This window comes from Dermacentor variabilis, chromosome 1 (genome assembly GCF_050947875.1).
Source record: "Dermacentor variabilis isolate Ectoservices chromosome 1, ASM5094787v1, whole genome shotgun sequence".
NCBI classification, from domain to species: Eukaryota; Metazoa; Arthropoda; class Arachnida; order Ixodida; family Ixodidae; genus Dermacentor; species Dermacentor variabilis.
In genome coordinates, this window is record NC_134568.1 from 261,991,372 (window position 1) to 262,019,368 (window position 27,997).

The 27,997-nt window shown below is 46.2% G+C and overlaps 1 protein-coding gene across 1 annotated transcript; it reads right to left on the reverse strand.

The window, feature by feature from the left end:
* LOC142565754 (lysosomal protective protein-like) lies at positions 1-27,987 on the reverse strand. The gene is made up of 10 exons (XM_075676315.1): positions 27,821-27,987; positions 23,426-23,552; positions 21,352-21,597; positions 18,705-18,796; positions 7,871-7,970; positions 6,970-7,140; positions 5,778-5,899; positions 4,166-4,325; positions 2,262-2,354; positions 1-87 (listed from the first exon to the last, which is right to left on the reverse strand). The coding sequence occupies exons 1-10, from the start codon at positions 27,985-27,987 to the stop codon at positions 1-3; spliced, it is 1,365 nt and encodes a 454-aa protein (XP_075532430.1).
* Between the last annotated feature and the right edge of the window lie 10 nt (positions 27,988-27,997).

Here is a 27,997-nt window from a genome sequence, read left to right on the forward strand (position 1 = left end):
TCACGCAAGTGGGTCATCTGAAAGAAAGGCGGAAATCATGTGCAGAGATTCTTTAGTCTTGTCTTTTGGAACCAAGTGACCAGCGCCCTAGAATGAGAAAGAAGGAGTCTATCAGTCACATTAAAAACGACAAAATACGCCAGATGTAACGCACTTGTCAGAATCTGCCAAGCAAAGCGTTATTGAATCGTTTCAATTAAATGCTATGCAAGTACACACATTGTGCATGAAATTTATTTTCAACCGAAGTATGTGTTTACAACTGCTGTTGGCTCAATGACTTGTAGTCTACTTGAGAGCGGGAACAGAAGTATTGCGAGCGTAAGTATCCCGTTCACACCACTAATAAGAACTCAAAGGGAAACTCGGGCTCTATAATCTCTCCATGGGCATCTGGTACAGCGCTTTATCCAGCGTGGAAAAGTGCTTAGCACATAGATGTATATGAACTTCGCACCTATGGTTGGAACACCTTTTTGATTTCTTATTTTTAACCTAATCTGTCATCGCAACATCGTCGTACGGCATTGATTAGCCTCTATTATAAACTTATGTTTGACATCACAAGAAAGATTACAAAGAATAGCAGGGTTCAAAAGCATATAAAAGATGAACACACATGGCATGTCTTACCGCTCAAATGTCTGAAGTGATACGCATGCTGAAAAGTGTTGAGAGTTTCTTGTGTACCAGAAGGAAAGTGCTGAAATCAATTAGCTGTGAACGTAAAACACTCAACTGCGTGCTCTAAATAAACGTTGTGTGTGATTTCACTTCATTCCGCTGATCAATTGACTCCGAATCGAAAGGTTATGGGTTTCACCCCCGCACAGCGGAACGAAGTGTCCTTTCTCATGACCGGGAATTGGGGACATCGGCAACCTGCTCCTCTTTCCAGCCGGGATGCGCCACCTCCACAAACAACGATGACTCGGACTGGAGCTGTCATTTAACGAACCTTTATTCTTCAGAAGGATTGCAAAGCGCGCGAGTAGGAACCTATCCATTCTTGAGCAGCGCTCATAAAAAAAAAGACGAAACCCGAGAAAGAATACAGAGCAAGCGCTAGTCTAACAAATGAAAGCTTTTATTTGGAAGAAAAAGATTGTATAGACTGTGATTATGAAAGTCATGTAAGTGACGTGTAAAAAAATCACGTATTCAGAAGAAATCAATGAATGCGACCCCTTCGTGTGATAGGAAAACTGTCGGCTGACCTATACGCATGTTCCTGTTTTGACTATGCCTCAGCAATTTGACAAGCGCGCTGATCGTGGTGTTTCATGGTGATTGAAGTATCCTCAAAAGAAGGGGCGCAGCCGCAATGACGATAATCACTGGCAAGATGCGACGACACCTTGAAGAAATTGGCATGTTCGCGTAGCCTGATATTTACGCAGCAGCGAGTCTATCTGACGCAGACACTACAACACGGACACAATGCATTCAGAAATGTGTCGGGCGGGGGTTGTCGTCCCCAAATTGGCCTATTTACTATCTTTCTATTTTAGAAGAACTAATTTTTTTGCAGAGTCCTTAGGGACATTGCGAATTATTCGTTGCTAGTTCAGACTCACTCTCTAAGCAACGTAAGAAGTCATATGTGAGTATCAAGGTCCAGTAGGTTATCTGCATGTAGCTGGAACAAATTTTACAAGTGAAACGTCCTCGGTGTTATTGACACACCTGAATCGCCACCAAATATGCGCACTGCAGAATATTGCGTACAAATGATGGGCACGTGGCCTCAACAATATTCAATCTTAAGGCATCGCAAATGGTTGATATATAAGGACGCTAGAATACGTTAACCTTGATATATAACGACGCTAGAATACGTTAACCTTAACTAGTAAAATGAATAAAAGTAGCTCTTACATCACGGTGCTTATGCTATCAAATAAAGGCAGTTGAACTTACGTAGTAACAGGGTACTTCTTTTCTGTATTTCTTTTTCAATTGGGTAATCAACAGCCAAATTCTTGCTTTTGAAAAGGCATGTCCGTGTGGTTAAATGTCGCCAACGTGAAAAACGCATGCATTGTGCAATTTCCGAAAGTTTTTCGCGTGTGTTTTTAACGAACGCGTAATACCACAATTTAATTGATTTAAAGGCTTTTTTTTGCGTGATATTGTACGAATGTTGGTAACAAATTTGTCGCCGGCTTCTGCACAACGTTAAGTCGTTGTAAATACTAAATTTCTATGCCGAGGATTTAGTGATTTGTTAACTACATGATCGTGTTAAAGCAAAGAGTTACCTTCACAGTGACGAAAGTGACATTCTTGTTGAAGGTCTGGACGAACCCAGCGATTACGGGACCAGCATGCCACATCTTGTAGTCTGAAGTAGGCTGTGGTAAAAGTAACACAGTTTTCATCCGCTGCTCAGAAGACAAATTTCTTAAGCTTTGTACGCTCCGCAAAATCTTTAAAGAAAGTCAGTCCCTTCAACGAGAGCTTCCTTCAGAACCACCTTACATGTATGTCCACCTACCTTATCGCCTATGCAAAGTCTGCGTTTCAGTTTAGCGCATGCATATGTGTCTGTATTTCTGTTTAGGTAAGACTGGCTCACAATAGAACCATCTTTTCCTCGCTATAGTCAGCATTGATGATAAATTATCTTTTAAAGCAAGCGTCGCCGAAATTTTGAATTCTGTGCTCTAGTACTGTTAATTTGTTTATTCGTGCTTCTATTTCTATTTTCTGGCGCTCTATTGTACCCATCCTTTTTAAAACACCCTTTGGGCACTGACGTTACTGTCATTAACTAACTAAAATAAATATACAAAATTTATTTATTTATTTGCAGTATCTTCAGGGTAACTTTATACTTAAATAAGTGCACTAAGAGCACGCGCATCACGTTGAATGCGAAGAACTTCAAAAATCTTTCGCGCATTCGCATAGATCAGTTGGCTGCAGTAATTTTGACCATGATTGGCAGTTAAGTTGAATGCCAGGACATGACTCGTGGCAAGTTTCTTTTCGTTCAGTGTTGAGTAGTGTTGTCAGCTGTCGACACTCCTCAGTCGATAGTGATATACCGTGGCCATATGTTGTAAGCGCTACATTTACTGTGAACAGCAGTTACGAGCTAGGAAACTGGCCGATCGTGTTCGTTCGTTTATCAGGCTTTTATGCAGGCAAGTGAAAGCAAAAATATATCCGGACAATTGTGCCTGAGAGCGTACTAAAGATCTTCTGGTCGCTATCCCAGTATTACAGCTATACTACGCCACGGCCTCAAACAGATAATACTTGCGTTGCGAGCTAGCAAACGAGCCCCGGAATCTCGTGCACCATGGCAAAGTGTTGATCGGGACGTGGGTTCCTTCAACGTTGGTGCACCAGCACTGCGGCGCCCCTTTGCTCCGTTTCACTGGCCTTCGTATTGGACTACACGAGCAGTTTACGCGACTCACATGTTCAGGAAGCAAAGGCGGAAGCTCTTCTGCTGCACGCAAGCTGCATGCCTCTTCAGCTTGCGGAGGGCCTTCTTAGCGTCGTGCCAAAAGTTCTCACGGGTCATTCAGATGCTACCGGAGTTCTACCAAGTTCTTACAGCATTACCAAGAGGTGGGGGTGGGTGGAAGACCCTCTTTTGAATAACGTATGGGAGGCTATATGTACCGAGGATTTGGGAGCTCATAACTGATGATCGCAGACGTTGAGTTGGGAACGAAAGAGTGTCTGCAGTGTGTTTTACCTGCGAGTTAGGTGCCACTTTATTGAGTGGATCCCGTATACCGCAGTGGAGCAGCAAAGTAAGAATGGCACTGCGCGAAGCAGTCAGGACATTTAAGCAAACACATTAACACTATCGCTTTGTGCTTTCATTGTTCAATAACGCAAAGTCAGTCAGCGTGCCCAACAGGACACGTCGTGCCCTGAGCGATGGATTCACGAGGAAGGTGAAATGAATTTAGAACGGGGTATATCCCGCATTCAAACGTCGCTCTATAGACTATCTTTAAAAGTATATGTTTGCACCGTGTGTGAAAGATATTGTGTTGTGCCCGTGTGCAGATTGTGTGGCCATTTTTGCTAAGGTGATGCTACCAATATGTACGCAGAAGAATCGACATTTGGGAAAGTTGTACAGCTGGTGAACGAAACAATAATCATCGACGACTTTTTTTCCTCTTTCGTGCGAACTCACCTGGACGCCCAGGCTGCGAACAAACCACTCGCCGCCAAGAGATGTACAGACTAAATCGATGTCGCCATTGTAGATAAGGGTCTTCAGGGTGCCAGAGTTGATCAGTTCTTGAATCACTTCCCGCATGGTCGAGTGCTGATTGGTGTAATTGAATTCCTTCCTGCAACGCGGGGCGGATAGCGTGAAAGTATTCTTCAGAGGTAGTTGTGCACAGGAGAACCATCATTCCATTGAGAAAAAATAATGGCCTTCTTCGTCAAATTTTAGCCAATTACTCAAGGCTCAATCTTTTCTGTGGCAATATGCTCTTTGACTTTACTAAGAGATCGCTGAACTCGCTTCGCTAACATAATTTTTAGACTTGATGAGTCCAAATTAAGCTTCTGTGAGGCCACATGCATTGGCTTTCAGGTGACGATTACCTTAATTCAAGGGAGCTTCAACTGCCATGTGACAGTTACATTAGAGATCGGCGACTCTGTGATATGAGCGCGAATGCTCAGAACGCCATTTCCAGCCTTTCAAACAACCAGAATAACTCAAGAACCTACACAATTGAATACGTCATTATTGCATTGCCTTTTTAAGGCATGGTCCCATTTCGAAATCTGAACTCAAATACGAGAAGCACGAAACAGGACTTAAGTTAAGGGTCGTAAGAAGTGCTGCCTATAGCATTCGAACATACTTTGACAAATGGAAACATTACAAACAACGCTAACTTATGTACTTATGTAAGTTATGTACATGTAATTTATTTACTTATGTACTTACGTAACTTAGTGTAGCTATTACGCGAAAATGAAGGAGGTCTGGGAAGCGTTTACACAGTTGAGCTTTCACAAGGTACACTAATCGGTCGAATGGAGGTCATACAACCATATAAAACCGACAGACAATGAAGCCAAGGAAAGTATATAGGAAATGTAGAATTATGAGTGAGGGTCCAATTTAAGATAAGTTTCTTATTTTTATTAAATTTCCACAAGTGAGAGCCGAAACCAGAACCTTCTGATGCTCTACCAATATAGCTACAGCGGCGGCTGCCCCTACGTTCACTTTTTTTGGTATTTGCGTGCATGCCCTAAACTTTGCCCTGGAAGCCAACACCACTCACGATATATGGCGGCGGACGTGTGACATCTGTTTAACTTGAGGCCTCTCACAGTATACGCGAACTGAGGAGCAGGAAATTGGCCGAAAATCATTCGTATGCTACCTCAATGTATAAACGCCACCAGAGTCAATGTCCTCGCTGGGCAATGAGTGATGAGTATCAGAGTAACACCGCGGGGCTAGATGTTGGCCCGCCAGGTACAGCGTGGTGGCGCCACTGAACGCGTCATGTATCGCAGACATCTCGCGCGGAGTACAGTACGCAGAATGCGGAGCGCCTCAAGCTTCGCTCTGCTGCCAACGACGACACCGCACGTCTTAGCATCCGAGTAACAGGGACCACTACGAGTCGTGAGCATTCACGAAAGATCGCAAAGGGCAACCTTTGTAAAGCAGAGGCTAAACTTTCTGAAAACCCATTCTGTGACGCGATTTGCATGTCTTCATCCTTCAATACTAAGGCATTACGCAGAATTGTTATATCAATGGGACGTACGCGCATGGAACCCATTCCAACGGCGATTGATTGACGTGTAGAGCTTCGATTACATCCCGTCGGTTATAATAGAGTTGCATGTCTTCGTTGCTGGAGCAGTTTTCATCGTTGACTTCAAGGTTCTGAAAAAGTGCAACCAGAAATGAAAAGTATTAGTATGCATCCGGAGGCGCCAGTTTGATCGCACGCTTCCGTGTAGTCTTTGTCTTCCTAATTAAGTCAATGTATCGTGCACAGAACACCGATTTCAAAGCACGTTGGAGACCAATGAAACTATCACGCCGGTGCGAAAACTTATAAATGGTCGCACAACACAGTATAGTCATCCCGCGGCTGACAAAATGTTTGCTGTCCAGTTGAGATATATATCCAGATAAAGAGGTGACCAAAGTCAGGATAGCTCCTATGCGACGAGGGCGAGACAGCTATATTGTTTTTCCGCACGTCCAAGACGGCAGTAAATTGCAATAAAAAGCGGAAAAACTTGGTTCTGTGTAAGCATGCACAGGAGCAAAGAGCGAAGTACATCTTGCGTCTGTTACTAAATTGTGAATCCGTGTTGCAGTAGTGTTATAGGAGGACTAATAGCGAAGCATGTGGCGAACCACCGCTTAGACATTACAGATTTTTAATCATACCATTCGTGAAACTGGCGTGGGCCCCATCTCTTAATGGTTTTAGGCTGAAGAACTGGCATGTTAAATTCCCAACCTGTGCATATTCGCTCCGACTTCTCGGCACGCGAACTAATGCAAGTTTTGTCAAAAATGTTCCAGAACCGAGCTCATAAAAATTATTTATTCAAACACGTATACAAGCTAATGTTTCTAGGTCTTCTTGAAGTAGTCCCTTTGGCTTCGTACACACCTGCCACCGTTTCTGGATGTCACGCAAGCACGTAGAGAAAGCTTCATCCGCTATTCTCTTCAGGTGACAGCAGTTTGAATTGCTAGCATGCCATCATGACGCTTCTCTTTCAGTGGCAAACCAGCATCTCCCCCATATTGTCACATAATATTGAGCTACTAAGACCGCAAACTAACTTCGCCAGTTTCCGCAAGTTTGCGCTGTTTGCGCCTTCATTTACACTCGATAGACGCTGTCGGCCTCTATTGTAAACTGCCCTAGTTTTATTCCGGTCTGCCCTCTACATATTTAAAACTTCTAGTGTCGAGAAGCAGGCATACTTTACCGTGGTTTGTTGAGCGATCGTCTTGCCCAGTATATGGTTCGTCGTATACTGACGCGTGACCTCTGGGAGGCGTGTCCAAAATTTCGAGCCTACTTCTGAGAGGTCGCATGGATCGTAGATGTTTTGAAAATTCAAGCCACTTTTGAAAACAATGTTGAAGGCTTTCAAAACCTGCAGACGGCATAAGTATAGCCTCAGTTAGGAATATCCTGTTTTGGGTTAGTTGGTTCATTGTTCTAATCAATAAGTAAATGGCACGAAGGAAACAGGCGACAGACTTAAAATGCCAGGCCGCAGACAAAACAAGCACAAAAGCAGTCCTTTCACGACATCTGGCTACACAGTCACTATGCGAAACGTAAGCTAATAATATGTTGCCAGAAGTAATTAAGTATTTCTCAATTTATTTGAAGCTAGCGGAAGACACCTACATGTTTACTACTCGTGACAATGCCTCAACTAGTCTGACACGACTACTCTTACCACCCATCGCAAACACTCCTGCCATTTTACCCACAACGTATGCGTTGCTACACGAGGCTACGTTGGGCAGCATTCTTGCATGAAACTTCTGCAAATATATTAACAAGACTTCTTTAGATAGCCCGCGTATGCGAAATCGCTTGGTAAGTACAGTGGGGTTAACTACTGTGTCAACCACCGATTTATTCTCTGTTCAATGCAACTAGCATACCACTGGCGGAGAAAAGTGAGCTGGGCAGTTACGTCGTAAATAAATGCAACCAAATTAGTGCAAATTCGGTGGTCAGCGTTACCACCTCTTAATTTTGACGAAGTGTACCACGAAACCCTACAAGCTTTTGGAAATAATATACTTCTGCTGACGTTGAATTTTGACTTTTCTACAGCGACCTGCAAGAAGAAAGGAGTGGCTAAATACCGGAACGGCGCAGGCAGGCTTCGTGGGATCCATTGAGATGTTGCACGTTTCTTCGGAGATGCTGTTGTTACAGCAGTTCGAAGTAATGTCGTCCCAGAGGCTGCAAAAAAAGTTTCGCTTTGTGTAATAGGAGCACATCGATTATTTTCTCAGTGCTGTAGTTGCAAAGGCCTGGATAAGAGAAATCTCATAATTAGTAAACAGTGATGCAGTGATGTACGACGTGAGCTTCTAGCAGCGAATACTTTCTAACGAGCAGACCACAACACTTTGAAACGAAAGTAAGGCGTAGACTGTCGTAGCAACCGAACATTTCTAGCGGATTGCTATGTTTACGGTTTACTTCTTGAAGATGTCGACCTTTTGGCTAACACAGCCTACTCACTATAAAGCTGAGTAGTACTAACGTATTACAACGTTCATTTACTCTTATAATGAAAAGCACGTTATCACTCTTTTTTTTTACTTAAAAGTTTCAGGCTGCTTGGGTTTGGAATTAATAGAAAATCTCAACACTGCAGTTCCTTGTCCTGCGGGGCTTTTATTCTATAGTTGCGCAGTAAGCCGCACTGAGATATACGTAATGAGGTTTCTTCAGAAGTCGGGTTATGGCAGCTGCACGAAACATTCCGTGTAGCTAGTGGGATGCGTAAGGTGCAGCAGCTAAAATAAGGCTGACAAGGTGTGAGCATGGAGAAAAGCATGCCTCTTTCGCCGTTACCTCACGACGAATAAAGAATGCCTGGGCTGGAGAACACCACTCCAATCACCGCACTGCCACATCGTAAGACGTGTTGTGGTATAAGGGGTAGGCGACTTGCGTTTTGTATAAACGTGATGCAGTGTGTTCTATTTTGTTATAAATAGTAAACTGATTGATTGAACAATAATTATAAACTGATTGTTTCCCGATTCCAAGCCTCGTGGTCCCCGTATATGCGATGGATACTGTCATAGAATGACACCATACTTCTCAACCTCAACACACACTTCACGTAGCGACAGTGAGAGAGGCGAGCAATAAACGGCGACGTGAGAGGGCCTCTGTGTAACGCGAGAGGTAGGCAGTCAGCACATTTTCCTTTGGTTTGCCGGTGTTGAGGCCATCGCATTATGTTCTCTCAGGTTGTAACAAAAAAAAAAAGGCATGGTAGCATTTTTCTTTTTGTTAAAGAAATATAGTTATCTGCCTACGTGTCCTGACCTTTGTTGTGCCATTACCACAAGCCCGGATTCCGAATCTGCAAGATGGAGAATTTTCCTGCGAGCGCCCTTTGGACAAACCCGGGGCTGCGCCGAAAGGCACAGCGCCCTAATTCTCCCTTGACAAGTCAAGATGCTGAGCCGTCAGGCAGTGGTGTCCTCCGGAGAAGCATCGGCGGGCAACATGTTCAAACGTGTCGCCAAGTGCCAGACAGCCCGGCGCCGTACATCCCCTTCCCTGGAGGTCACCGCGCCCGCCAGTTTTGAACGGGGTGGCGAGCGTGATCGCTGGTTGGACCCCCTCCGACGACCGTCGAGTGCTCACTTTGTATTGGGCCGTTTGAGTGACAATGGTTTCTGGGGGCTTATAAGCCGCAGCGCGCCGCCTGGAAAACCGGATCCGCCGACCCACCGGGAGCAGAGTGCCGCTCTCGACTGGAGTGAGATGTGTCACGCGTTTTCGCCGGACGTCGCCGTGCGAGAACAGTCGCGTTTGCTGTGAGCTCTCGGCCCCAGTGCCGATCCCTTCATGTCCTGTATAATGACCTGTATATAGTGTATAAAGTCCCTTTTGTTATTCTCACCGACGCCTGACTCGGAGTCTTCGCTACCAACGCTCTGTCACGAAACGGGTGACGAGCGCTACGGGACCACCTCAAAGTCGTAACAGTGGATGGCAGCTACGGGATTGACCGGCATCAGCTACCTCGGCGCGGTGAGTGCCTGAAGTTTACCTCAAACACCAGACTTTCTCTGACACAGGTTATAGTAGCTTAGGGAAGGATTTGGTATTGCATTGTGATAACCTTGTGTGTTTCAAGCCTAGTAAGAGTGTTTTGAAAACCAGGGGATGCTGAGGGGGTAAACAGGGCAGTGTGTGAAATACTTGCATATGTCTTACTAGTAGCATTATAGTAGCGTACGGCAGGTATATTCAAAAAGGGTAAACAGCAGGAGGACAGTGTGAACGATGGAGAAGTACAAGGTGAAGGAACTTCTCGAAATTTGTGAGGAGTTGGGCATTGAGTTGGGCTCAACCAAAAGAAAGAATGCGATCCTTGAGGTCATGAGGACTGGGGACGTAACGGCTGAGGAAGCCGCAGAGGCCTTGGCGGGTATCAATGAACGTCGGGAAAGGGAGGAGAAGGAACGTTGCGAGGAGGAAAGGAAAGAAAAGGAACGTCGGGAGTGGCAGGCAGAAAAGGAACGTCGGGAGTTGCAGGCAGAAAAGGAACGTCGGGAGTTGCAGGCAGAAAAGGAACGTCGGGAGTTGCAGGCAGAGAGAGAACGTCGCGAGCACGAGCTTAAAATGAAAGAGTTGGAGATCCGAAATAACTCGCCCGCGCCTGGTCTCACTTCTAATGTTCCGAGAATACGCGATCAACTTCCACCCTTTGTCGTCGGAGAGGATATGGCCAAATACCTCGTGAAATTTGAGCACGTGTGCGAACGGAATAGCATTGAGCGATCCCTCTGGGCACAGAATCTGTTAGCCTTGCTTCCTGGGGAGGCATCAGACGTAATAACTTGCTTATCGAAAGAGGCGTTTGAGAGCTACAGTGATGTGAAGGAAGCGCTACTGCGGAAGTACAAATTGTCGCCCGAAGCTTTCCGGCAGAGGTTCCGGTATGCAAAAAAGGGCAAGGAGTCGAATGTTGACTTCGCGTTTCGTCTAAAAGCCGATCTGGTGGAATGGCTGAAGGGCGAAGAGGTTTACGACGACCGCGACAAAATCGTCGAATGCATCGCGTTGGAGCAGTTCTACCGTTGCATTGATGAGGATGTCAGGCTCTGGCTGCAAGATAGGCTAAAGGAGGTTAAGCTAAACAAGGCAGCAGAGTTAGCGGAAGAGTATTACACCCGCCGCAGCTTGCACAGCAAGGCAGTGCGCGTAGAAAAAGCAGATAGGAGAGATGGGTTTTCCGGGAAGCCCGACGAACGGAAGCAAATCACGCGTCGCGAGTTTCGGAAAGACGAGTCCCTTACCAAAGAAACTGTAAGGGAAGGACAGAATACGTCTCAGAATACTAACGATGGTCCCAAGCAGCGAAACGATACGACGCGTTCTTTTGAAAAACGGAAGCCGTTAACTTGCTACAATTGCAAAAAGCAAGGGCACATCGCTGCGAGCTGCCCAGAGAAAATTGCTTTTGCAACAATACGGGAAACTAACAAAAACATACGACTCTTGGAGCCATATATGCGGGAAATTAAGGTAAACGGCAAGAAGTGCCGAGCACTTCGGGACTCTGCAGCAACTATGGACGTTGTTCACCCGTCTTTCGTCTCCTCGAGTGATCTTACGGGAGAGTGCGCTTGGATACGGCAAGTGGCCGAGGAGGAGAGTGTCTGTTTACCGATCGCAACGGTTATCATTGAAGGAGAGTTTGGGAAACTTAACACCGAAGCCGCTGTGTCAGCCGCCCTCCCGGAGCACTTTCCCTACCTCTTCTCAAATAGCTCGGAACAGCTGCTGAAGGATCAGGGGAAATCATTCTTTGCCGACGTGGCGTACATGGCCCTCACGCGATCCAAAGCGCGCCAGCTGTCGAGGGAACTTGACTTTGAGTCGGTGAGCGAAAGGCGGTGCGGCACACGGACTGATCAAGGTAACTTGAGTGGCGAGCAGTCACGGGAGAGGCAGAGCTCGGAGGCTGGCCTAGGCGAGCGGGTCCTGGAAGTGAGTGGGAGTGACGCGTGCAGTGCTAGCCGCGATATGGACACGACGCCGCAGTTAGGCGACGCAAGCTCCATACTCGCTCCGGTTTCCGCCAGCTGGCAGGAGCTAGCTGCAGTTGACAGAGAAACTCTGATTCGTGAGCAAAAGGAAGACTGTTCAATAGCCGATCTGATGAAGAGCGTCAAACTGGGAGTGGAAAAAAAGAGGGTTTCATTTTACGAGGAATCTGGCTTATTGTACCGCCGCTACACGGATAAGCAGGGTCGCAAATATGAACAGCTTCTGATTCCTCGGAAATATCGCCGACAGTTACTGGAACTCGCGCACGAAAACGCGTGGGCAGGGCATCTTGGCTTGAAAAAGACCAAGGCTAGAATGGCTCAGGAGTTTTATTGGCCGTATTGTTGGAAGGATGTCGAACAATTCGTGCGCTCTTGCGACACCTGCCAGAGAATCGGCAAATCCACTGACAAGTGGAAGGCACCGATGAAGTTGGTGCCAGTCATATCCGAACCTTTTCGGCGACTAGTAATCGATATTGTAGGCCCTCTGCCAGAATCAACGAACGGTTGTAGGTATGTTCTGACCACTCTGTGTGTCGCGACCAAGTTCCCCGAGGCAGTACCTCTTAAGGAGCTAAATTCCTCCCAGGTCGTGGACGCTCTGCTCTCAATATTTGCACGCGTCGGGTTCCCTTCCGAGATTCAGTGCGACAATGGCAGCGTCTTCACCAGCTGCCTAACTTCTACTTTTTTGGAAAGATGCGGCATTAAGGTAGTGCACAGTTCCATCCATCACCCGCAATCTAACCCAGTAGAGCGTATGCACTCGGTGCTGAAGCGAATATTGAGAGCCCTGTGCTTTGAGCGTCACTGTAACTGGGAGGCCTGCATTCCCGCCGCTATGTTCGCCTTGAGATCGGCTCCCCATGAGAGCACCGGCTTTAGTCCCGCGGAGCTTGTATATGGCCGGAGCCTAAGAACTCCGTTGCGCATGCTGCGAGAGTCTTGGGAAGGCAGTGACGACGACCCAAATGTAGTCTCGTACGTCCTTGACCTCCTCCAGAGGCTCGGGAAAACCAAAGATATTGTAGAGAGCCACATGAAGGCGGCGAAAACCTTGTCAAAGGAATACTACGACAAGTCAGCAAAAAAACGCACCTTCGAAGAAGGTAGCCAAGTGATGTTGCTGCGACCGTCGAAAAAAAACAAGCTCGAGGTTCATTGGGAGGGGCCCGCAAAGGTTGTAACTAAGCTTTCCGATACCAACTACGAAGTTAAATTAGGGAAACGGCACAACAAAATTTACCACAGTAACTTGATGAAACCCTACATTCAGCGTCGCGCGATTATAAGCATGACGATAAATGCTGACGATGAGGAAGGGGCCGAAATCCTGACGACGGCTGATATGAAGGTATGTGGTTTAGAGCTAATGGTGGAACAGCTGACGTTGGAAGCGCGTCTAAGTGCCGCCCAAAAGGAGGACTTAAAGGGAATCATTTCAGAGTTTAGGGAGGTTTTTTCGAACCGTCCCGGAAGAACAACGGTCCTAGAGCATGACATCGAGTTAACCTCTGATCAACCGATCCGCAGTAAACCGTACCGTTGTTCGCCCGTGCAGAAAAAAATCATGGCTGAGGAGATTCAGCGCATGCGTGACTTGGGGGTTATAGTACCAAGTGAGAGCGACTACACGTCGCCCTTGATACTAGTCCAGGCTCCAGGAAAAGATCCTAGGCCATGTGTCGATTATCGGCGTCTGAACGCGATAACCCGAGATCAGACATATCCGATACCGAACCTGGAAGAAAGGGTAGAGACAGTGTCGAAGGCAAATTATATATCTACCCTGGATCTCGTGCGAGGCTATTGGCAAGTACCCCTTACGGAACGAGCTAGCCGCTATGCCGCCTTCGTTTCCCCGCTTGGAACGTTCCGGCCACTCATGTTGAGCTTCGGCCTCAAAAACGCGCCGTATTGTTTCTCTAGCCTGATGGACAGAGTGCTTCATGGTTTAGGCGAGTTCGCATTGCCGTACCTCGATGATGTTGCCATATTTTCGGACACTTGGGAATCGCATCTGGAGCACTTGCGAGTCGTGTTGAGCCGGTTGAAAGAGACAGGTCTTACTGTGAAACCAGCTAAATGTCACCTAGGTTGCGGTGAAGTGACTTATTTGGGCCATGTGGTGGGGCGCGGCCGGCGTAGACCGTCCGACATCAAGGTAGCGGCTATTTTGAACTATCCCCGGCCAACCACGAAGACGGATATACGGGCCTTTTTAGGTTTAGCTGGATATTACCAACACTATGTGAGAGACTACTCTGACCTTGCCAGCCCGCTAACCGACGCACTTCGGAAGTCGGAGCCCGTTAAGGTGACGTGGGACTCAAAGAAAGAAAATGCGTTCCAAATGCTGAAGCGAGCATTAAGCCATAAGCCGGTTCTGACGGCACCAGACTTTTCGAAAGGTTTCATCATTCAATGCGACGCGAGTGATCGCGGCATGGGAGCGGTACTATGCCAAGAAGATGCTAGTGGTCATGAACGACCAATTTTGTATTTAAGTCGCAAACTAAGTTGTAGAGAAGAGGCATACAGTACCTCTGAGAAAGAGTGCGCCTGCGTTGTGTGGGCCGTTCAGAAGCTGGCTTGTTATGTCTCCGGTTCTAAGTTTGTTGTGGAAACAGACCATTGCCCTCTAACTTGGTTAAGTAGCATGTCCTCTAAAAGCGGCCGTTTGCTGAGATGGAGCATGACCCTCCAGCAGCACAGCCTCGTTGTCCGTTATAAGAAGGGAAGGTTGAACGCGAACGCTGACGCTCTAAGTCGCGCATTCTAGGCCTCGCTTCTTTCAGTGGCCTACTCGTTCCTACTCGTTACTTACCTTCTCTTGCTTCGCGACGACCTGTCCTGTTCACAGGGAGATCGGGGGAAAAATGAATGACCTCATTGGCTTCCTCAGTAGTATGTTTTCGGTCCAAGTGATTTCAAGGGGACCATTCTATTTGTCATTGTTATTGCTGATTATTAATTGTTCCTGATCTTTTGGTGTGTTGTTCATTTGAAAAAGGGTTGTTTGAGCCTTGTATACTAGATCGTACACCTGCCTCTTGTTGCAGCGGGAGCAAAAAGGGGGATAGCAATTCAGTTAGGTTGATTTGGATTATAGCCTTGTCTGGTGTTTGACGGGAGACAGAGGGCACTTGTTCGTGTTGGGTGTTGCCTTTTGCCGGTCGGTTTTGCAAGCTGCAGAACGACCAACCGGGACCAGTGGCGAGAAGCAAGGGCTTAGGAACGACCCGAGCGGAGCTGGTTGAGGTGCCTTGGCGACAACGCGGTGAGCCGAGCTCCTGTCCTGGCGAGTGGGACCTGGGCACGTGAAGTGACCTGGCGTCCCGACACTGGACGTAAACTTGGACGAGCCTGACGAACGTGCGCGCCTGGCATCCGAGCCACGTGGAGGCAGCTCGTCTTCCCGGCGCCTTATCTGAGGGCGGGGATGCTGTTGTGCCATTACCACAAGCCCGGATTCCGAATCTGCAAGATGGAGAATTTTCCTGCGAGCGCCCTTTGGACAAACCCGGGGCTGCGCCGAAAGGCACAGCGCCCTAATTCTCCCTTGACAAGTCAAGATGCTGAGCCGTCAGGCAGTGGTGTCCTCCGGAGAAGCATCGGCGGGCAACATGTTCAAACGTGTCGCCAAGTGCCAGACAGCCCGGCGCCGTACATCCCCTTCCCTGGAGGTCACCGCGCCCGCCAGTTTTGAACGGGGTGGCGAGCGTGATCGCTGGTTGGACCCCCTCCGACGACCGTCGAGTGCTCACTTTGTATTGGGCCGTTTGAGTGACAATGGTTTCTGGGGGCTTATAAGCCGCAGCGCGCCGCCTGGAAAACCGGATCCGCCGACCCACCGGGAGCAGAGTGCCGCTCTCGACTGGAGTGAGATGTGTCACGCGTTTTCGCCGGACGTCGCCGTGCGAGAACAGTCGCGTTTGCTGTGAGCTCTCGGCCCCAGTGCCGATCCCTTCATGTCCTGTATAATGACCTGTATATAGTGTATAAAGTCCCTTTTGTTATTCTCACCGACGCCTGACTCGGAGTCTTCGCTACCAACGCTCTGTCACGAAACGGGTGACGAGCGCTACGGGACCACCTCAAAGTCGTAACACCTTGCAAAATGGCAATAATGCAGCATGTCTTGCTCTTTCAGAATATGCAAGCTGTCTTAGAATGTATAATTAGAACGTAGCTCCTACGTGCGTAACTTCTACGCAGTCTGGTTAAACAAATGTCTAAGCGACGCTACTACGTGCAATTAGTTGAGTTCATCGGTCAGTGTTTCTCTTAAAGGAAAGGGAAGCTTTCTTTGGAGAGCGTGACGTGTTTTGATGACGCAATGATTTGACTGTGAAGAGAACGAGGGGATGTGGTACGGATGAGGCTGTGAGAGGGCCGAGGAGGAGAAGATGCGATGGCGACTGATTAATTGCTTAAGTGATAACGTCATCCTATAACCGCGACGACTGCACAGTTGTACTCGGTCGTGCCTCAGTGGCGTGTGTTATACCGGTCCTGTGAGTTGGCGAGCTGCGTAACACTGTACAGATAGCTCCAAATGGAACAGCGTGTCGATCAGTGCAGAGACGTAGCACGTAAAGCTGCGTTAGCCAAAAGAAGAGAATATCGACAGCCGCGATATTCATGACAGTCGAACAACGAGAAACTTCGCTTACTTCGACAATAATTTTTCGATGCTTTGTCCGTGTGTTTCTCGTTTTTTTTTAAATATAAGTTGCCACGCGGAGAAATGTGAAAATAAAATAAATTAAAATCACAGAGGCCCACTTTGCGCAGTTACAGTAGGCGTGACTTTTGAAATGTGTTGTCCATAAGCCATCGTTCGACCATAGTCATCAAATCGGTCAATTCGGAACCTGAAAGCTTAGAATGCCTTTTCACGGACCCCAAAATGCGCATCCACTACAGGCTCCGGAATAGAACACTTTGGAGACTAGACATGGTCTTCGAACTATACCCCAGTTCATGCTTGACGAAAAAAAAAATCCCGACACATAAGCAGGGTCAGATAAATATAAACGGGCGCCCGACAGTTCATCTGTGTACCTACCTTTCGTCCTGGTCTTTTTTAGCCCTCTTTTGTCAAGTATTTGCATTTACCAACTAGCCAAAGTTTCCTTGCTACTGCGGGATATCCCAGGTTCAAGTGACGGTATGTGTAAAGGCCGCTATCGCCCAGAGAGACTTCATTAATCTGTGAAAGGACTGGCGAAAAGCAGCAGACATGGGCGGGAGAATAAAACATGCGTGTCTCGTCAGAGGATATATTTTCGGGAAATGAAGACGGAGCGGAAGTCAGAAGGAATGGGAACAGGCAATCCAGCTAGGAGAAAAAGCTAGCATTTCGATCCGTCAGGTCACTGTATGGCCCCTGACTCTGTGCTTGCATCCAATGAACTTTGCATCCAGTAAACTCTTGCACCCACTGAACTCTTGCATCCAGTGAAGACTTTCTAGGCGCATGAATTTGTCAACAGCTGCGCAGTATTTTGTTCTCTTGTTCAATGGGCTTAACTGTGCTGAGTAAGTCACCATACGAATTGTAGAGCGCATGAGAGAGACAGAGAGAGAGAGGGAGGGGGAACGAGACGTTGTTTCAGCACCGGAACTCAATCTCAACTAATGTTTTTTTATTTACTTATTTCTTAGGTCCCAGCTCGTGGGTTCGCTTGACCTCGTCATCTTTCCTATTGCGATCGCGTCGCTGGCGCTACAGAGTATGTCGGCCTCGTTGACGTTGGGTAACTAGTCGACAGCTTCAATCAGATCGCGTATAGCCCGCAGCACAAGGAACAATTGATCTGGAAAATCTGTTGCATAGTTCTGCGTAACTTACATTCGAGGATGTCTACGGCACAAGAAATCTACTTGTCTTTCCCGCGTCTTAACACCCCCCCCCCCCCCGCTCCCTGTAGAACCCCCAGCTTCTTCTAGTGATAGTCTTCTCAGTTGATCACCGATTCCCAGTTACAGTTGTCTCGCACATGGAAGAAGCTTGGTTATCTTGTTAGTCATGGTCGTCGTGCAATACCACGGAGGAAGAACATCCAAGATCGCACTTAAGGGACAATCTTCGTAGAAAAAAAGATGGAGGGCCGCGACTCCCAGAATGAGATACCTTTTAAACTTTCTTGCTTGCTCTCGCTTTAGCAAACTGCGGTATGGCGTTGAGTTTTTCGTTTGTCGGTGTGAGGCAAGGGAGTCGTAATTACTCTCATGGTGTCTCCATTGATTTTTCGTTGCGTTCAAACCACCGAGAAAGTCGACTGGTCAGCATTCGCTCAAACAATTAGCACATCGTTGGGGTCAAAGAAGTGGGCTGGAAAGCTTCATAACTTGTTCACGGGCAGTTTGTTTCGGGTACGAGCGCAGCGACGAAGTGTTTACCACTAAGTGGAAGATTGCTCAATGCCTCTGACAGCATTATTTTCCGGAAAGTTTCAGGCAAATGCTAATATGCCGATGCTGTTACCCGTGGTTAAAATCAAAAGTGTACCTTAGGAGTTACGAACGAGAAATGCGGCCTTGGTAGGACCTTCAAGGGTTGCTTCGTGAAGTGCGGTAATGTCGTCATTACATGACTGTATGGGATGAGCAGGGATTGTTCAACATTCAAATTTTACACTGCATGTTGACAGTAATTAAGGCAATGCGTAATAAAGCTCCGCCAACCTATCATCGTGCACTGTAGTTAACAAAAAAAATGTGACAGCATGCTGGTCACATGACTGCGTCAAATATCGGAAAACACCGAAAGACAAAAAAAAAAACTATGGTCTCAAACTCGAATCTATAAGCGCTCAAATCTCCAACAGTGCCATGTTTGTACCATTGTTCGTGAAGAAAACAGATTAGTATCAAAACTTACTCGAGTCCCAAAAGGCTGTGGTAATTAGCATAAAATACGGTGGCCTTGAAGTGCAGCTTGAAATCCACAGCTCCGTTTCCAATGGCATAACCCTTGGCAAGAAAAAAGAAAAAAAAAAGACAGAAAATCACAAGGCAGCACATCTTATTAGTGCGCAAGATGAGGAATAATTTATTGCGTCGCATCTAATTTTGCAGATTGCGAATTTGTGAATACAAGAAATAATGCACGGCAGTATATTCTTCCTTTTATTTAATCGAAGGCTACTTGCACAAGTGACGGTTGAACGCATTTGAAGACGTCCCTATAGTGTATAATTTCCTCCTCTCCCTTCCGCCTTCTTCCTTCTATTTCAAGCTCACGCTGAGTAATACAAAATACTTACGTTCTAAAAATGGCAAATTAATTAGGGAACAAATTCGTTAAATCTTCAGAACTTGTTAACGCGACAGATCTACAGTTTAGATGTTTTATTTAAGTGGATTACTGACGCGCTCTTTAGGCACTATCCTGTGAGCGCAATAGATTTTCAACATCGCTCCAAATGCAGTTATAACAGGAAAGAATCAGCCACCAAACGGCTATCACCGCGACAATGTACCATATATAGATTTTAGCATGCATTAGCACATTTCTGAAGCTGTTGAGCACGCAGCAGAAGTAGCGTGACGTCTGCAGAACGCTGTGGAAAGTCTATAAAGCAAGCGAAATTTGACTGCTGTCACCCATATGGCAAGTGAAAATGCGCACTCTGTTTGTGTAGTGGGAGAGGAAAAGCAGTTAGACGTCGTTCTTGTTAAAAACCTGGTGCCTCACTTAATTATTGAGAACCGCAGCCACTAAGTAGTTAAAGCTTACAATGCTGCCATGTACTGCTGCACATCTGAAAGATACCCTAAAGACGTGTATATGAAGCTTCGTGTCCTTTCAGCCGAAGTTACTGCTGGCGATTCTATCACCATCTCAGTCTTCCCAAGAGAGGCCCATAACAAAGTTAAATAAGAAGATATTCTGGGAAAATTGCACGACTTACGCTATACAGCTTATCCCAGCTAACGCGGGCTAAGCTATTTAAAACAAGGGGTTACGAGATGCGAAGACGGGACCAACGGAGTTTTTTTTTTTTGCCGACGCCTTGTGCAAACGGGATAGTTGTTTCCTGCGATTATTTCCTGAGTGATTAATAAAAATTAATCACATAAATAATAAATATCCATGTAGTTACATGCGCTCGAATATTAAATTGTGTATCCCATTCGAAAACACCATATTCAACAGTTTCCAGCTTGCTACGCTTTTTTCCTGTTGCATTTGTCGCAGTTTAATGTCATGCCGGCAAAACGTGAACAAAAAATGCGCGTCTCGCGTGCCCGATGAGGGCGCTTTCTAAAGAAATATTTCGAACAACCAACTACTCAGTGATTGACTTTTGCGACCACGAGGCGCTCTGTGCTAAAGTAGTGCGTATTACTGAAGTACTATAGCGCCAAACAGACGACACAAGAAGAAGAGACGCGGACGAGCGCTTATTCCGTGTCTCTTCTTCTTGTGTCGTCTGTTTGGCGCTATAGTACTTCAGTAATATGCACCAACTAGCCCAACAAAAAGTTCTCCTAAAGTAGTGCGCACCGGCTCAGGGTGGCGATAAAGAGTGAAGCGAAGAAAAACAAAAACGGCTTTTTTTGCTGAGTGCTGATGATACACCGCCGCCTGGTCACTTAGCGCGTCCATCAAGAGAGCCTCTGACTAGCCTCAGTTTCTAGAAACCATCTTGAGAAGGTGCTGGCAGACAGCGTGGAGGAGAGGCAGCCAGGAGCGTTTCTTATTGATGACACTATGCGCGAAGAACAAGGATGACACCGAGTGCAGCTTTAAAGATTGAAGCGAGTTTGGTAATTCTAGAACATTTTCCATGGTTATCCCCAGTCTCTTTTCTGTCATACAATGTATTAAAAACAAAACGGCACACTTTCCCCTGCGATGAAACTAATTTACTGCGACAGCAGCAGGTTTTCAGTGTCGACACCTCCATATTCTCAAGAAACCTGTTTGTGGTGCACACAACATCGTGTTCGATGGCTACATTATTCTCTGCGTTGACTTCCGAAGTTCAGTCACAGACGCCATCACTCATAGTTTGCTTGGTGTACAAAAAAAAAAAACATGTTTATTGCTAGGCGCGTGTTGCGCGGTACAGTAAAACCCCCTTTGTTCAATCATTATGACTATGTTAATTAATCGACGAATTAGAATTTTACAAAACCCATTTTAATTTCCTTGACTCTATATTTGGCAAGTTTTATTTGTGCCTCTAGATTTCTTAGGTTACCCGTGAGAAATATTGAATTGTACTCTTTGAGTGTTCCTCTACAAGTTTACGTTACAAACGCCCATTCTTAGCAACCAATTATGCTTATGCTAATTATCCATCATTAAAATGATGAAATGAAATGTAATTTTTTTTTTACTTTCTGGATATGAAATTTTTTCTTCGAATCTCTTCCAGCCTGCCCATTACAATGACACTAAGAAGCTGTTCCATATACATTACTGTTCTGCGCAACAAAACGAAAGAGCTACTCTTTAAGCATGTATGCCGTTTATTGTTTTAGCATTTAGATACCGACTACGGAAATTACTTGCTTACCTTGAGATTCACTCCTTGTGGGTTTCTCAGGATTCGCCGCATGAGAAGAGAGACGAAAATGCCTCCATAGCTGTCGCCTATCGCGTAGAAATCATTCTTCTTAAACTGAGGATACTTTTCGAAAAAATCCAGCAGCGCCACGTAGTTATCTTCGGTTGCCTTGGTATCGTCACTAGCGTAGTCTCCGGTGGGATCGTAGGAGAAACCCACGCCGGCCGGTGATTCCAAGAATATGATGTTTGCGACCTGGAACGAAACATGGTAATACCGAGTGTCGTCACGTTAAGAGTGAAGCGCTCAGCTCCCAAATGAACGAACCAACTGCGCGTTGTTCGTTTCGTGCGCGCTTGTGCGTGATACGAGAATCGAGCTTGCTTAACGGTCCAGTACTCGCGCGGAATCGTGCTTTCAGTTCGAGCAAGGCTCTGTACGAATGTCAAAACTTTCACGAGCGCATCTGCGCTCCCTTTCCTGCGAAACGCACTTCCGGCCGCTCAGCTCAAGTCCCCACAACGCGTGCACACTGAATGCCGCGCACTCCGCATACTTCACGGTGCAAGATGATTTTAAAGGAGCTCTGCCACGCATCTGTTCGCCATTTCGTGAATTTTAGTTCATGGTACTGTGTCCTTCTTATGGCGTCACGTTGCGCGCTACCCCGTCATTAAATATGAAACCCGCCATTGGCGGGTTTGTCCGGAGGCTTGAGTGGAACGCGCTCACTGCAGACTGAACGACGAGAAAGAGAATAAGTAAAGGGGGGAAGCACGGCATCTCATGCCTTGCCAAGTAATGCGAGCACCGCATGAGCTGCACTGCGCCTGAACGAGAGCGCTGGCAACTGGGGAAAGTAGAGGGTTTGCAGGAGAAACTCACGAAGGTGGGGGGAGGCGGCGGGGGGGTTTTGCAGAGCCCCTTTAAGATATTAATGAAAGCATTGGACCAAGTTCTCTCAAAATGTCCTTCAGAATCCGCAATCCATTCAGAACTAAGGAATATAAAGCAATTGGATGCGTAGTGTGACCACTTAATAGTTCGTCATTTTTTCTTCACTGCTTCGACAGCATGCACAGTCTTGGTGCACCGCTGCTTTCTCGCATGCATAGTACGGTCATGCCGCGTAGTCGCGTCATGGACCTTGTAAAGCTACATAAGCAGTTTTTCACCGGGATATATTGCACTACGTGATCCACTCAAATGGTCATCCCGTTTTTAAATAGAAATGTAATCGAACTAATGCCTACGAGGAGGAGGAGGATGACGACAACTACGACAGCAAGAACAACAAAGTGCAGATACATAGTAAAATGCCCAGCTTTGGCATCTATACTACCTGACCACTTATGGCTGGATGACGTCAAACAACAGCGTCAACCTCAGGGTGGCCTGTGAGATCAATTATGCAGTTTTATAGAGTTGAAAGATGTGTGCTTCGAGGCACTTGTGGAGATCTGTTCGAGTGAAGCTGCCTTCTCCACGTTAATGAAGATCAAACTGAAAACATGAAGTCCAGAACACCTTCAACCATGCTTCAGACCCAGACTGTCACAAATAGAACCTGACCTAGGTGTCCTCCCTTCTTGACACTTTAGAAACACGCTTCTTCTTTATCCTTTATCGTGGCCTGTAAGTATTGATTTAAGTATTTAAATTCGATTTTGGCAGTCGAGAACGCCACCTGTATTAGATGATGTGGTCCTATATTGGACGTTTCTTTCTCGGTGCGCGTTTTTGATGAAAGAGAGAGAGAGAGAGAGAGAGAGAGAGAGAAAAGATAAAAAGGCAGAGTGGGTAACCAGAGAAGGTGTTCGGTTGGCTCCTCTGCACTGTGCATAAAAGATGCCCTTATGGGTACCCTCGATTTCAGCAGGACAAGAGCTCCGTGATGGTCAAACATTTGAGAAACACTGCTCAACTAAACACTGCTGACACTGTCTGCGCATTGGTGACGCTGGTTCTAAAATCTATAAATAATCACACGGTAAATGGTTACCAGGCACGACGTAATGAAATCACTGTTCAAGCGAAATGTACTCCCCTTATTCCAGCTGTATGGGTTCATGGTCACGTTTACGCCAAGTGGTCCTATGCGGAATGGGCCCGACTCTGTGGCCACAGCCGAGAGCGCACTGCAACCGGGCCCCCCAGTCAGCCACAGCAGCAATGGGTCGCCGGCAGGTGACTGTTGACTCTCCATAAACCTTCGCAATGCAAAATACAAAAGTCAGGGTCTTTGAACGTGTACAGTTCAAGTTTTCTATGATGTTCACCGTAGGCCGCAGTTATTTGTAGCTTTGTGCTACTTTCGGAAGGATGCCACCTTTCCCCTTCATGAGCCTTTCTCGCGGCACTCAATTGCTTGTGGCATTTTTCAAGTAAACGAGAAGGATAGCAAGAAACCTTCGCAGTGTTTTACGTTGTTATGAAGATAGCTCCGCTGAACGGCGTAATAAGTCGTATTAGTCTGCACTAAGTAATACAAATTAAGTAATACCGAGCAATAAGAACTAATCAGCTGCGGTTGAACGAAAGATGCCTCAGGCTGGAACCATCATTTCCGCATGGGGACTTCATCAGCGCAGTAATCACTTGTTGGCCCACTGTTGATCAGCTCGTCACAATCTTCCTTGAACCCCTTGTCGTACAAGTCATACGAAGTAACACTTAGGTAATACTAAGTAAAACTAGTAATAATAAGTAATACTAAATAGTATTGTGATAGTAAATAATAAAAAGTAATGAATGTATTAAATCTTTGCTAAGTAATGCGACTTCAAAGATGTTTTAAATATTCCGTGCTTTGGTAATGTCCTGACATTGGCTATTTGCGTGCTGAATCTTTTTTGAGAACTCAAGAGGAAGCTTCTTATTTTTGTCGAGCGTATATGATCTACACTGGCCGCATGATTTTTGATAGGCTGTAGATAACCTTCTCGGACTTTCGTTTTATACTTGTAAGTCTCGCTCATTTCGTGCAAGTTCCTTAGCAAGCTTAATAACTCGGCAGTTGTCACTTCCGACAACGGCCAGTAATTTAGTCAGAACCTTCGTAATGTTGTCCCTTATGTTTTACTGAACACTTGTCGGGACGACGACTTGAGCTAGGTGAAAGAGAGATCAGGAGGGCTCCGGGGAGAGCGAAGAAGACGGGTCGTTGATAGGCTTTCGTTCCTTGCATTACCTTTTTCTTTTTCTTTAATCACATAAACTAAGATACTGAAAAATAAGCACGAAAAGAGACTTTGAAAGGAGTGTTCGGCTAGCGGCGCACGTAGGTCCCGCGTCGCAGGTCATTGCACATTCTACACTGCTAGTGTATATGAAGAATTCCGCTTGCGTCATGTTTTCACTCGAAAAAAAAAAAGCCATTCAAAATTCAGACCGCATTTCCCTCTAACGACCATACAGATGTCCCGACGACACACACCGCGCCACAGTAGCAAAATTTTACCTTTTTCGAGTACTTCTTTCCGTGCTTTTATTTTTCATCACTTCCGCTCGCCTAGAGTGACGTCACGTACATACCACATCTGCGCCACGCAGTTCACTTACGGTGCTGCTAGCAACGGTTTCGTCTTTCTACCTGTCGAACGTGTCTGTGTATTTAATCCGCCACATTGCTGTTGTACGCGGGTGCTGGGGAGCGTCGGCGCAACTTGCGCCATCACCTCATGCCGAGAACTTTTTTTGCAGTGGCCAGCTGCACAGGAACCCTACAAGAGCCCCTTGCTGACGTAGCTCTTTCTTTGCTTCTGCCTGCCCCTGGTGATCGCAGGCAAGCTGCATCGGGCCCGGCACTGCATGCGTGATGCCCGTGGTTCTGGGCGAGCAATGCGCAGTCATGCGACGCCTGTTGCATTTACCATTTTTATTGCCAATGTCAACGTACCCTGGCTCTCCCTGTCAAGAAAACCTGGCACGAATGGTTTTCCTCTTCAGTAACAAAATTATGTTAGTCCTGGTACGAGGAAATACTTATAACGGATAGCTATTTATTAAAGTATTATAAAGGATTGCTGAAAGTTCCAGACCCAAGTTCGAAAGGTCACGTTCCAGGAAACCTTAGCTGACAAAGTTAGGTTCACGTTAGCACTATAGCATCTTATCATATGCGGACTAATGAAGGGGGATCGGAAAAAACATCGTGTGAGATAAATCTATGAACTTGACTAATCTAATAGGTAAATTTTGTCGCTATACTTTTCCATCGAGTAACAGATTTGAACTGTTATGTCGAAATCAGAGGACGGAACAGCACAGCGCATATTATCTCAATACTAGCCCACGTACAATATCTTTTTTCGGCGACCGTTCCTAACCATCTAAGCACTGTTGCAAACTCATCAGTGGGCTGAAAATGCACCTATATGTATCCGAAATTTCGAGAATGTTGGGCGCTATAACGTAAAGCTATTCCGAACTTTTCTATCCGACTTCTGCAATCATCCCTCCACGATTGGTCAAAAAATTTTCCAGCCTCCACCCACTGCACCTGTCTGCCACGCGAAGTAACACGAGACCATGTCTCGTGTCACGAGACAGAACGAAAGAAAAACACTTTATGATTCGACGCCTTTTTTACCATTAGCGAAAGAGGAGTTGTTTGACCAATTGCTATTCATCAAACTTTTTCGGGCTGCGCCCACTTTGCCTGTCTGTCACGCGGCGTCACAAAACCGCGAAAACTCCCCGCATCAAAGACGTGTACGCGTTAAAGACGCATTAATATACCGAACAAAACTGCAAATTTTTTCTGAATAGCCGGAGACTGGCCCGTTCCGAAAGGAATAGAAGATGGCTGCCCGCCGACCGCTGTGGCACTGACTACTCAGCGCTGCCGGGGTACATGGATTTATTTGCGTATGATAAAAGATTTTGTTTGGTAGTATAACGTTATCGAGATCTTTCGGCGCGCATACAGATTGCTCTTCCAATTTTACTTTGCTGAGGATCCCTTTTAGCTGCATTTTTAACCTTCCGTTGCACACAGCCGTAATATTCGGCCAGCCATCGCAAGCTAAGCAAGGGATATCGGACGAATCGCAGACGTCGGCACCACCCTCTTCATCCGGTTATCTACTTTCACTGTGATGGCTTGGCCCCATCGAAACTCTCTCCCCTTGAGCGTGCTCCTCGGCTCTTCTCAGTTAGATAAGAAAAACTGTTCAATGTAAGCAATGCTATTCTCTTTAAAAGCAAAAGAAAGTGACATCCTATTAACGAGAAGTGTTTGATTGGGCTTTTCACACAACGCTGTGGGTTACCACCCGATGCTTGCGTCACTGGTTACGTAAACGTCACGTGAGGAGATTGGAATAAGAACAGATTGGAATAGTTTTACGCTGCAGGGCCCGTTGTTGCCGATTCTATAGCGAAATAGTCTTATCTAATCTGATGGCAAGTCCGACTAAAATGGTGGCCCAAAATCTGTAATATAGGCGTGCACCAGCGATTACGTTGGAATGTGCAATGATTCGCGTACAAACTGGCGCACTTGATTCGTATATAAAATTTCTACGACCGACGACTTCTCGCCGCTATCGCTGTTCTTGTCTTGCTGGGCCCAATTTCGCCCAATAAAGACTTTCTCCTTTAAGATTTTTACGAAATTGTTTTGCTCTTTAATTATGTATTATTATTTTAACTTTTTAACTGCGTACCAATACTTAGGCAACGGACTGTTCTTGGGCACAACAAATAAAATTTTTTGAATTTTTAACTGGCATATTTAGCATATCTGCTTTACCCGCACTGCAACGTGGCTATACTCAATGGCGAGTTAAAAAAGAAAGGTTAATTGGGTCGCAAGGTCGCATTGTTCTGCTTTGAACGATCTAGAGTGTGTAGGAACGATTCCACGACTACCAGAAACATTGACATGTCTCTCAGGGCATAATTAATAATAAATAAAACGTAACCTCTTCTTGGCCAAAACTTATTTATCGATCACAGTGGCACCTTTATTGGGTTAAATTTTATCTAGGTCTACGTATTTTCTTCCTCTTGCTTTGTTTTCTTTAATAATCTGGGTCAGTGGCAATGCGATACCCATATCCTTCTTCGTGCACAGCAACTAACGTAATATTTGCCATCGGGCAACTTGAGCATGCCAGAGAGCGCCCTCTTGAGAAAAAAAAGTGCCAGTACTGTCCTCCTCTTTGAGTAATCCAACTTAAAGACTGGAATTATGCTGTCTGCCACAGGCTAGTTTAAAAATTTTGTATAGCCTAAAAAAATAACCCCTTCTGGAGAGCATATTTCTTTCTTTGACCTATTTCACATTTGAGAATCAGCCACCTTCATCGTAAAATGCGTTTGATTCAGTAGAGACTGTGGAATGGTCGTTCCTATATACAGCTGTATCCGCTACTCAGACACTCGTTCAGCCTTAATAAAGCATCGGTAAAGCGTGCGAAGAACAGTGAACAGAAGAGTCTACTGTCCCGCCATGAAAATAAATGTGCCGTACCAGTAGTGCAGCTGTCGACCATCGGCAGCGTTGAGGAATCCGGAATAGTGTTTGAAGTTCACCGGTTCGCTGAGTCCCGGCACATAGGTAACTTCCCAGTCAGAGGGGTCAACGGCCAGCGTAAGGAGTGGCAGTACCCAGGCACCAAGAAGTGCAGCGAAGCGCATTATTTCCCCA

What these genes read in the sequence shown, in the direction of transcription:
- LOC142565754 (XM_075676315.1), bottom strand. Translation starts at nt 27,987, where the DNA reads ATGCGCTTCGCTGCACTTCTTGGTGCCTGGGTACTGCCACTCCTTACG. An exon ending in CGATCGCTCAACAAACCACG is followed by an intron (nt 5,900 to 6,969) that starts GTAAAGTATGCC and finishes GCACTTTTTCAG; the next exon opens with AACCTTGAAGTCAACGATGA. An exon ending in TCACTTTCGTCACTGTGAAG is followed by an intron (nt 88 to 2,261) that starts GTAACTCTTTGC and finishes TTCTCATTCTAG; the next exon opens with GGCGCTGGTCACTTGGTTCC.